Source organism: Bufo gargarizans, chromosome 2 (genome assembly GCF_014858855.1).
Source record: "Bufo gargarizans isolate SCDJY-AF-19 chromosome 2, ASM1485885v1, whole genome shotgun sequence".
NCBI lineage: Eukaryota > Metazoa > Chordata > Amphibia > Anura > Bufonidae > Bufo > Bufo gargarizans.
This window is the reverse complement of record NC_058081.1, coordinates 571,820,495-571,833,225: the sequence shown is the minus strand read 5'-3', so window position 1 is coordinate 571,833,225 and position 12,731 is coordinate 571,820,495. Positions and strand designations below refer to the sequence as shown.

Genomic DNA, 12,731 nt, shown 5'->3' with positions numbered 1-12,731 from the left:
GGAGAGCTGTCCTGTGGACATGCAGAGAGGAGAGCTGTCCTGTGGACATGCAGAGATAAGGGATGTCCTGTGGACATGCAGAGATGAGAGCTGTCCTGTGGACACGCAGAGATAAGGGATGTCCTGTGGACATGCAGAGATGAGAGCTGTCCTGTGGACCTGCATATAGCATAGCCTTGCTCGTGCTCTCTGCACCTGATCTGGCTCCTGAAACCTTTCCTTACTTTGACTGTGCCTGGCTTTTTAATGGGACAGATCCATTTCATTTCTGTTCGACTAAATACCCTGCGCGCTGCTAGCTGTGCCACACGTTCTGGTTTATCAGCTTTTTTCAGCAATTTTTCATTGTTCTTGTGACCCATTTCTTTTTCTATCGCTGCCAAAACACCGGCATTAATCTCTCTTCTCACCGCCTGAAGGGAAACACGGTAATTGGATTTATCTGCTTTTGGAAAGTGTTAGATTTAAGAGAAAAGAGAAGAAAAAGAAAATCACCTTTGTTTTTCAGCAGTGACGCAGCTTCGACTGGTGACTGGTCAGGGAGCCGGATGCCTCTAGAGAAGCATTCAATTAGTACGTGGACCCCCTAACATCAGAAGTCTAATCTATCCAGTCACATGACTGTGAAGCAGCAGGACAATTACCAGTTTATTGGCGCGGTAACACAAAATGTCCCAGAACCTGGCCGAACTTCAATAAACATACATCAACCACATAACCTATAAGGCTGTGCATCGTATCAGGGCGGACTCCTCTGATGGAGCGGAGGATGGAAGGCATCAGAAGCACAATGGACCAACACAAGAGTCTGTTCACATTATCTGTCCCAGTATATCACCTCACTGACAGCTCTTATGGTTTATTATGATGGAGACAGCATCAGTCTGGGTGCAGCACTCACAGCGACAAGATGAGAGCTCAGCGACTTTATATGAGAAGAACGGCAATGACTACTGTGCTTTCCTACCTCCATAGCATCCCTTATGGAGTATTACGAGGTAACTATGCAGCAAGAAGTCAACTGAACCTCAATCACCTTGTCATCTTCACAGTGTAATAGTCACAGTGTCAGAAACATCTGTTGTTCAAGAGAACAATGTCAGAACCAGTAAGAGCTCCAGGTCTACAGAACAATGAGCAGCTGATGTCCTGCAAATTGCTAGGCACTCATCTGCATATATGAGTAAGAGCACGCTATCATGAACAAGTCCGAACCTTCCTCAGCGCGGCCATCTGTCATTATAAATAGGGATGAGCAAATCGACTTCGGATGAAACATCCAAAGTCGATTCGCATAAAACTTTGTTCTAATACTGTACGGAGCAGGAGGTCCGTACAGTATTAGAATGTATTGGCTCTGAGGAGCAGAAGTTATTACTTTGCGAATTCTCGCAAGACTTCACATAATAACTTCCGAAATAAATTTATACTCTAAAATATTTTTCCTGAACTCGGGTTCGGTTCTAAGGTACCACTTGGGACCGAACCAGAGTTCGGGAAATGTTTTTTTTTACAGTATAAATCAATTTATGAAGTTATTATGCAAAGTCTCGCTCATCAGAGCCAATACATTCTAATACCGTTTTATCCGAAGTCGATTCGCTCATCCCTAATTATAAACACTAAGCATGGTCCTGACAAGCTAACCATCAGCTGCACTAAAGGGGCTGCAACAGGATCAGATCTGGATGCCAAAAATGAGAAGGAAGTCTGTTATTTTCTCCTGCCGATAGCAACCTCCTACTGCATATTGCATGATGTAAATTTGTGCATATGACTGCTCTAACATAGTTTGTAAGGCTGAAAAAATACAGGTGAAACTCAAAAAATTTGAATATCGTGCGAAGTTCATGTATTTCAGTAATGCACCTTAAAAGGTGACACTAACATATGAGATAGACTTATTACATACAAAGCGAGATATTTCAAGCCTTTATTTGTTATAATTTGGATGATTATGGCTTACAGCTTATGAAACCCCAAAGTCACAATTTTGAGGTCCCCTTTGCTCAGGGGGTATGGATTAATTAGCTGACTAGAGTGTGACACTTTGAGCCTAGAATATTAAAGGGTTTCTATCACTTCGCTGCACATATTTAGCTGTCAGACACTAGCGATCCGCTAGTGTCTGCTCTGCCCAACCATCCTAATATAATTGCTTTTGGGGCAGCCGTTTTGCTAAAAAAATAACTTTTATTAATATGCTAATGAGCCTCTAGGTGCTATGGGGGCGTCATTAGCACCTAGAGGCTCCGTCTACCTTCAGAAACTGCCGCCGCCGAGCGCGTCCCTCCAGCCCGCCCATCTCCTCCTGAATGCGATCCTCCTTGTGAGCGTATGTATTCTGCGCATGCGCAGTGAATGTCTGACCGCTTCCTTGCTCAGACATCTCCACTGCGCCTGCGCGATGACGCCATAGTGCTCCGAGGAACAGGCGCAGTGGAGATGTCTGAGCAGGGAAGCTGTCAGACATTCACTGTGCATGCGCCGAATACAGATATGTCCATCCAGTCCAGCTTATTATCCTGCAAAGCTGATTCCACAGGAAGAATAGGAGCATGTCCTATACTTGTCTGCAATCGTGGACAAGAATAGGTATTTTATACTAGGGTTGCGGCCATGTGCGGTCCGCAAATCGTGGTGCACACACGGCCAATGTCCTTGTTTTGCGGATCCACAAAGCACTACGGCCGTCTGAATGGGCCCTTATTTTGATCATCTTTCTGGATACTAAAGTCCACCTGGAATAATAGATCCCTACACATAATAGTATATTATACATCCACATTCATAACTATCCTGCAGGAGATACAAAATACAATTCCTCTACAGTACACCTGACCTGGCTATCCACCATATCCCTACACATAATAGTATATTATTATACATAGTCATGACTTTATTGCAGATAGATACAAGTCTCTACACCTGACTATCCTCTAGATCAAGGCTTCTCAAACTTTTTGTAGTCAGCCCACCAGCCAAACCATGGTGGTGCCACATATTGCTGATATTACCGCCAGCGTTGTCAATTTAATACCATGGTGCAGCACACATAATAGCCTCTAGGAGTACCAAATACCACAATGTACCGTAGTACAGATGACCTGAAAAATGCTACCACATCCTCCAGCAGCACTAAACACAGATCTGTCGGCATGACTATTTTTTCCATGATGTATAACGCAAACAAACGGAACTGTTATTTGGCCCCATAGACATGTATTAGGACAGAACAAAATGGAATGCCTCTTAAAGTCCTAGAATTCCATTATAACTCTGTTATAAAGGAATCTATAACGGAATTCCATAACGTTGATGCGAACCCGCCCTAACTGAGAGAATGTCCTTAAAAATACAGACACAAAATGGGATATTTTTAAAAGCATTCTAAATTTTCACTGTGAAAGGTACATACCTTAGGCCTCATGCACACGACCATTGTGTGTTTTGCGGTCCGCAAATCGCGGAGTGCTGTCCGCATCTTTTGAGGTCCCATTGAAGTGAATGGGTCTGCATCCGAGCCGCCAAAACTGCGTCTCGGATGCGGACCAAAACAAAGGCTGTGTGCAGGAGGGCTTGTGGGAATAAAAGGGTTAGGGTTAGGATAAAGTTTAGCAACAGGAAAAAGTGGATAAATAGAAATGAAAAGGGGGCAACACATAACAAAAGGGAAGCATTTAAATTACTAAAACAGGAAGGTAGTGAAGCAGCACTAAAAAACTACTGTATAAAAGGTGGGAAAAAGACATCTGGAAACAGAGAGGCTCACTGTCGAGGACAGTAAAATCAACCTAAAAATGTTCTTCAAATATACAAATGGTAAAAAAGCATTAAAGTGTTGGCCTTTTAAGGAATGATGAGGGGGTTGTAGAGGATGATGAGGAAAAAATTTATGAAATCATTTTTCTCCACTGTATTTTATGAGGAAAATATAATGCAAGATGGAATGCAGAATGTCAAACTAAACTCCACATTAAATGTGGCCTGTCTGACCCAGAAAGAAGAGCAGCGGCATCTTAAAAAAAGATTAAAATAAACAAATCACCGGGTCCAGATGGTGTACACCCCAGTATCTTAGGAAAGTTAAAGGGGTTGTCTCATCATGGACAATGGGGGCATATCGCTAGGATATGCCCCCATTGTCTTATAGGTGCGAGTACCACCGCAGGGACCCGCATCTATATCGAGAAACGGAGCCCCGCAAGGTAGTGACTAGAGAACTCAGGTCTGGCCACCACCAAACCGGCTCCCCACAGAAGTGAATGGGAGAGTACATGAGCGGCACCCTCTCTCATTCATTTCTATGGGGCCAACGGAAATAGCTTAGCCAGCTCTCTATATTACAGGTTATAGTTACTAGATTTCTGGAAACGGTCGTTGATCCAGGAAGTTATTCTGATTGCCTGTTCAGAGTTTCATGGGATTTTTTGCCTTCCTCTGGATCAACTTTGCAGGATAACAGGCTCAACTAGATGGACATATGTCTTTTTTCAGCCTTACAGACTATGGGGGAGATTTATCAAACTGGTAGAACTGGCTTAGCTGTCCATAGCAACAAATCAGATGCCACCTTTTATTTTTCACAGCTCCATTGGAAAATTAAAGGTGGAATCGAATTTGTTGCTATGGGCAACTATGTCAGTTCTACTGTACACCAGTTTGATAAATCTCCCCCTATGTTCCTATACCAATCGGACTGGCAACAGCACTGTTCTTCTTCCAATTCATTCCACCACTGGAAGTGGCACTGTGTCCCCTTTCTGTGAGTTCCCAACTGACAGCAGCATTACATCCCTTACCACCTCTCCCCTACTGGCAGAAGTATTGTCCTCCTTCCTAGACCTTTCCTACTGACTGCACCATCATTCTCCTTTTCACTCCACCCTCACCTACAGCAGCATTGTCCCCTTTACACGTCCTCACCACTTACAGCAGTATAGCCCCCTTTTTACCCTCTACCCCTATGGCAGATACACTGTCCGTATTTCCCGACCTTCCCACAACTGCAGCAGCACTGACCTCCCTTCCCACCCTTGCACAACTGATAGAAACAATGTCTTTCTTCCCACCCCAAAACCACTTTCAGCAGCATTGTCCCCCCCAAACCACCCTTCCCCATTGACTGCAATACTTTCCCTATTCCCACTCCTCCCAAACTAGAAAGAGCACCTGTGATGCTGCAGGTTGGGATCGGAAGGTAAGGGGATTCCCGACTTTCTGCTGTATGAGAACTTCTCCATGGATGCAGGGCCTGTGCACTCATTGTCATGTGACCATGTTTCCTTCACTCACTGCAAAGAAGCGGCCAGTCCCTCTATCTCTTATATATATAAAAATGAGTTTCTGTCTGTCTGTCTGGACGTTCTTTATGCGCGACCAAATGACTGGACCGATCTTCACCAAATTTGGTACAGGTACATCAGGTTTCCGGGAAAGTTTTAGACCGGGTCTCATGCTCTCTAGGATGTACCGTTACTGAGATATTCCCCAAAAGTTACCCCCCCCCCCCCAAATACAAGCCTGCAATTCTTTCTCTTCAAAGCCCAACTGCCATAAACACAGTTTTACTCCAGATTTCTATAACAACCCAGCCATATTTTTTTACTGCTTAAAGGTCACAGTGACAGTCACTGTTAAAGGGGCTGTCACAGTGACAGTCACTGTTAAAGGGGCTGTCACAGTGACAGTCACTGTTAAAGGGGCTGTCACAGTGACAGTCACTGTTAAAGGGGCTGTCACAGTGACAGTCACTGTTAAAGGGGCGGTCACAGTGAAAGTCACTGTTAAAGGGGAGGTCACAGTGAAAGTCACAGTTAAAGGGGTGGTCAGTGAAAGTCACAGTTAAAGGGGCGGTCACAGTCAAAGGGGCAGTCTCTGTGAAAGTCACAGTTAAAAGGGGCGGTCACTGTGAAAGTCACAGTTAAAAGGGGCGGTCACTGTGAAAGTCACAGTTAAAAGGGGCGGTCACTGTGAAAGTCACTGTTAAGGGGAGGTCACTGTAAAAGACACTGTTAAGGGGCGGTCACTGTGACAGTAACTGTTAAAGGGGCAGTCACAGTGAAAGTCACAGTTACAGTGAAAGTCACAGTTACAGTAAAAGTCACATTTAAAGGGGCGGGCACTGTAGAGGTCACTGTTATGGGGAAAACTTGATATATTTTTTTACGACACACGGAAACATAAAATGAAATAGATGAAATATATCCGTGCGAAGCCGGGTCCTTCTGCTAGTATAATTTTCCATACACAGCCAGGACTATCCAGCAGGAGATATAAGATATGAATGCTCTACACCTGTCTACCCTCTAGATACCTGCAAATTATAGCATATTATTTATTATACATACACAGCCATGACTATCCAGCAAGAGATATGGGTCCTCTACACCTGGCTATCCTCCAAATCCCTGCACATAATAGTGTATTATCATATATACACATGCATGGCTATTCTACATGATATATAAGATACTAGCAGAAGGACCCGGCTTCGCACGGGTATATTTCATCTATTTCATTTTATGTTTCCGTGTGTTGTAAAAAGATATCGACAGTATCCCCCATAACAGTGACCTCTACAGTACCCGCCCCTTTAAAAATGCCCTCCACAGTGCCCGCCCCTTTAACATTGACCTCCACAGTGCCTGCCCCTTTAACAGTGACCTCCCCAGTGCACGCCCCTTTAATAGTGACCGACCCTTTAGCATTGACCACCCCTTTAACAGTGACCTCCACAGTGCCCCCCTTTAACAGTGACCGCCCCTTTAGCATTGACCACCCCTTTAACAGTGACATTTTTAGTGGCTGCCCCTTTAACAGTGACATTTTTAGTAGCCGCCCCTTTAACTGTGACCTTCACAGTGACCGCCCCTTTAACAGTGACTTTCACAGTGACCGCCCCTTTAACAGTGACTTTCACAATGACCGCCCCTTTAACAGTGACTTTCACAGTGAACGCCCCTTTAACAGTGACTTTCACTGTGACCGCCCCTTTAACAGTGATTTTCACTGTGACCGCCCCTTTAACAGTGACTTTAACAGTTGCCGCCCTTTTAACAGTGACTTTTACAGTGGCCGCCCCTTTAACAGTGACTGCCCCTTTAACAGTGACTGCCCCTTTAACAGTGACTTTCACAGTGACCGCCCCTTTAACAGTGACTTTAACAGTTTTCCCCCCCTTTAACAGGGACCTTCATAGCACCCGCCCCTTTAATAACAGTGACCTCCACAGTGCCTGCCCATTTAATTACAGTGACCTCCACAGTGCCCTCCCATTTAATTACAGTGACCTCCACAGTGCCCTCCCATTTAATAACAGTGACCTCCACAGTGCCCGCCCCTTTAAAAACAGTGACTTCCACATTGCCCGCCCCTTTAAAAACAGTGACTTCCGCATTGCCCGCCCCTTTAAAAACAGTGACTTCCACATTGCCCGCCCCTTTAAGCAGTAAAGAAAAATGGCTGGGTTGTTATGGAAACCTGGAGTAAAACTGTGTTTATAGTTAGTTGGGATTTGAAGAGAAAGACTTGCAGGCTTGTATTGGGATGGGGGGCTCACTTTTTGGGAATATCTCAGGAACGGTACATCCTTCAGGGACACCTGATGCACCTGTGTACCAAATTTGGTGAAAATCGGTTCAGTCGTTTGGTCGCGCATAAAGAACGTCTAGACAGACATATATATAAAAATGAGTTTCTGTCTAAGAGATAAGAGATGGATCTTCTACTCTCAGCTCCTCAAGTTACTTAATAGTATATTTTAATACATATACATGACTATCCTGCAGGAAATACGAGATACATGTTCTTTGGTTGAGTGTGTAGGTACAGTGGATACAGCAGTCACTCCTAACCAGACAGGGCGAGCATGTTACTGAAGGTCACCTCAGGGACATCATAGTTTGTAAGGCTGAAAAAAGACATACGTCCATCTGGTTCAGCTTATTATCCTGCAGGGCTGATAGAGAGGAAAGCAAAAAAAAATGTCTCTCACCTTAGGGAAAAATCAGCCAACTCCAATCAGGCAATCAGAATAACTCCCTGAAGCAACAACCCTTCGGAATTCTAGGAGCTATAACTTGCAATACTGTTGCACTCAAGAAATACATCCAGGCCCCTCTAGAACTTTTTTAGTGAGGTCACCATCACCACCTCCTCAGGCAGAGAGTTCCATAGGTCTCACTGATCTTACCGTAAAGAATCCTCTTCTATATTTGTGTAGAAACCTTCTTTCCTCCAGACGCAGAGGATGTCCCCTCATCACAGTCATGGGGATAAATAGATGATGGGAGAGATTTCTGTACTGACCCCTGATATAGTTATACATAGTTATTATATCTCCCCTAAGTCATCTTTTTTTCTGAACTGAATAACTCTAATTTTGACAATCTTTCTGGTTACTGTAGTCCCCCCATTCCAGATATTACTTTAGTTGGCCTCCTCTAAACTCTCTCCAGCTCTGCTATGTCTGCCTTATTCACAGGAGCCCAGAACTGTACAAAGTACTCCATGTGTGGTTCTGACTAGTGATTTCTGTTCTTCTAATGAAGCAGAAGAATGGAAAGGCTGAACACTTATCCGAACTCAGCCTTAAAGAGACTAAAAAGGGTCCAGTACTGCCCCCTGAGGTACTCCACTAGTGACAGTGACCCAATCTGAGTGTGTACCGTTAATAACCACCCTCTGTTTTCCATCACTGAGCCAGTTACTTACCCACATACACACATTTTCCCTCAGTCCAAGCATTCTCATATTATGTACTAGCGTTTTATGTGGCACAGTATGAAATGCTTTGGATAAAATTAAGATGACATCCAATGACTAACCCTAGTCCAATCTAAAACTTACCTCCATCCTTGTTTTTCAGAAAGCTGGCTAGGTGGACCACTGGGGACACACAATTTGCCCCAACACCACTTGTGGTCTACCAGGTGTGGTCTACCACGAGACAGGGTCCTACAACAAAGAAACCTCTGTCTTCTAATGGAGTTGAGGAATCGGTGAGACCCCAGCAATATGTCTTCTAAGGGAGTTGAGGAATCGGTGAGACCCTAGCAATATGCAGAACAGACTCCAGATAAATGCAGAGCTAAGAGTCTTCTGAGACAAGGCCAAGGAATTCAGCTCAGACCGTCATTAACTGGCAGGATAATGTGCAGCCAGATTTACCGCTGTAATAAATGAAAGGCATGTGGGGCAAACATGAGGAGCAGCCAGGATACAGCACGTTACTGCTACACCGAGTCTTTCCATACTTATACAGGGCCCAGCAGTGAGCAAGGATAACACCACCCCCTGGGGGCTCCGTTTAGGAAATTACAGCTCGGTTCATACTAAGGGATATTATGGGAACTAATGATGACGGAATCTGGGGGCTCATCAGCTAGGACGTGTCACTGTGGACAATCAGTGACAGAAGAACCGAAGAGAAAACAGACGACGGATCAACTGCAAAACAAATGCAACCAAGCCTTAAAGAGGAAACCTATCCCATAGATTAGTCTCCACCTCGGAGACCCTCCACCTATCACCAGAGGACCACGTACTACCATGCTTGGGATAAGTGGGGGTTTCAGAGGTCAGACCACACATATCACACATTTATGGCACAGAAAAGACAAACCAGCAGATGGTAGTATCACGTCCTAAGATATGGAGGCCGCAACACACACCTGGACAGATGGCCTTATCATACAAGATGCCAGCAGGAGGATGAGAGAATGTGTCCGCATCAGTGCATCTGAAGTATCCCTGTACAACTGCTCTGTACCTGCCCCAATACACCTACCCAATACCTGGCCATGTATTTTCCCTATTCACCTACCTAATACCTATTTACAGTATGCATCCGCCCCTGTACACCTGCCATTTACCTATCTACGTATCTGCCCCTGTATACTTTCCATACACCTATCTGGCCCTGTACACCTGCCATATACCCATCTATGTTATCTGCCCCAGTACACCTACTGAATCTCTATCCATTCTGTAAACCTGCCCTACACACAGTATACCTATCCATGCACTGTATCTTCCCCATACCTGTCCTTGTATCTGGCCCCATACACATTCCTATATACAGTACTTAGGTACCTGCCCAAGAAGCTCCCCATGTTTCATCCCCATGTACACCATCCCTATACCTCTTCATGTACCTTTGTCAGTACTATAGGGGAGATTTATCAAAACTAGTGTAAAGGAAAACTGGCTTAGTTGCCCATAGCAACGGATGAGGTTGATCCTTCCATTTTCCAGAGTAGCTCTGAAAAATGAAAGGTACAATCTAATTGGTTGCTATGGGAAACTTTGCCAGTTTTCATGGGAAACTAAGCCAGTTTTCCTTTACACCAGTTTTGATAAATCTCCCCCACTGTATCATCTCCAGTACACCAATACCTATCTATCTGAACCTGTATACCTGCCCCATACCTGTTCTTATATTTAAACCTGCACACCTGCCCATGTATCGGCCCCTGTACACCTTCCATATACCTGTCCATGTATCTGCCCTATGTCTGTATATGTGCCTGCCTCTGTACTAGATATGTTGCTATACACCTGTCCATGTACCTGCCCTGTACGCTTCTCTTATACCGGTCTATGTACCTGCCCTACTACAATACCTGTCTGTATCTGTCCCTGTACACCTACCCATCACCTGTTCATGTACCACTGTACTGTACACCTACTCCTTTAACTCTTCATGTACCTGCCTCTGTACACTTGCCCTATACCTGTCAGCCCAGTACCATGTATCTACACTACCCCTGCGTACCTGGTCCATACTTGTTCATGTATCAGCCCCTGAACACATGATATATACCTGTCCACGTGTATACCCAGTGCTATGCATCTGACCCTGTAAACCTACCCAACACCTGTGTATGTGTCTGTCTATGTACACCTACCATATTCCAGTACATATATGTGACCTTGCACTCCTACCCCATACCTGTTCTTGTATCTGCTCCTATACACCTGCTCTACACCTGTCCATGTACCTGTACCTCGTATCTCTCCTTGCACACCTGCCCCATACCTGTCAGAGTAGCCCTATAGTAACATGAATATGCTCGTAACATGTATACCTTCCTAAAACCTTCTTATGTACTTATCCTTGTACACTTATCCTATACCAGTCCATGTATCTGCCCCTGTATTCCTACCCTATACCTGTCCACATATCTGCACCTGTATACCTAACCAATACCTGTCCATGTACCTGTCTATATACTTGTCCACACCTGCCCTAATCCTGTCCACATATCCCCGTACTATGTATCTGCCCCCTATACCCATCCACTTAACCTCATTATCACGTACCTGTCCACATACTTGTGTACCATGTACCTGTCCCTTTATATCTGCCCTATACCTGTCCACATACCCCAGTACTATTTATCTGCCCAGGTACACCTACCCTACAGTATATCTGTCCACATATACCTGAATAGCATGTATCTGCCCCTGTACACCTAGTCCATACAAGTCCATGTTCCTTCCCCTATACACACTCTCTATACCTGTCCACATACCCCAGTACCATGTACCGGCCCTCCACCTATCTACATACCTCAGTGCCATGTATCTGCCTTTGTACAGCTGTCATATACCTGTCCTATTACCCCAGTACCATGTACCTGCCCCTGTACACCTGTCCTATACCTGTCTACATACCTCAGTGCCACCTGTCCTATTACCCCAGTACCATATATCTGCCCCTATATACCTGTCCTATTACCCCAGTACCATATATCTGCCCCTATATACCTGTCCTATTACCCCAGTACCATATTAATAAATATACGAGTCCCGGGACCAGATGACACAACTCTTGATACAATGTAACAAACTGCCGGGAGTCTCGCCTGATGGGGGCGCTATAGAGGGGGCAGAAGGATCTTACCTGAGGATGGCGCTGTCCCCCTGCCGCACCGTCACGTTGTCCATGGCTTTGGGGAAGCCTGCGTCCCCGCTCCGCACCGGCACTCCTGCGGGCACAAGAAAGAGCAGCCTCAGACACAGGGCGAGCAACCACCTCCAGGGGGCGACGACCCCCGTCATCCTGCCCCCTCCCCCGCCTGCCGACAACCAGACACAGCGCAGCTGACACCGACAACTGCAGCAGCACCAGAGGCTTTCACTGCTACATGTCTCTGGAGCCCGCTCTCTGACTGCCGAGGACCGTGTGTGACTGAGGGGCTCTGCCTGCTCTGCGCTCCCGCCGCCTCACTCCCTCCCCGCCGCCTCTCTCTCTCTCCGTCCCTCCTACAGTCCCCCTCCCGATCAGTCTCCCGAACCTCGCGCTCCGGCCGCTTGTCAGACAGTGTCCTTACGTCATAGTGCATCGTCACAACCAACCTTTACACGTCATGTGACGTAATAAAAAGATGTTTTCGCTACACAGGAGCTGCCCCATATAACCTGGCGTTATACCCGTGGTTACCAGCCCCACAGCTGCCCCTATATCTACAAGCAATGTACAGTACACGGGGCTGCCCCATACACCGCCTATAGATAGACATGTCGCCTCAGTCACCTTCTGTATTCCCATCACAATGATCACTGTTTAATCTGTTAATGATGTGCCAATAGTCATTTTTGTAAATATATTGTATTGGCAAATTCCCACCCTTCTTGATAAAATGCTTTCCTCCTACCTCATTGTTGTCATATGGTATCCTATAGATACAGCCGCCGCTCGCCTCCCGAATTCATGGGCTGAGCTT

General features: G+C 45.6%; 1 protein-coding gene across 1 annotated transcript in view; it reads right to left on the bottom strand.

The window, feature by feature from the left end:
- OPCML (opioid binding protein/cell adhesion molecule like) overlaps positions 1-12,251 on the bottom strand; it is a 206,975-nt gene extending 194,724 nt beyond the window's left edge. The window contains exon 1 of the mRNA XM_044278210.1: positions 11,909-12,251. Within this exon, the coding sequence (XP_044134145.1) occupies positions 11,909-12,066 (158 nt within the window). The 5' untranslated portion in view covers positions 12,067-12,251. The remainder of the gene's footprint in view (positions 1-11,908) is intronic.
- Between the last annotated feature and the right edge of the window lie 480 nt (positions 12,252-12,731).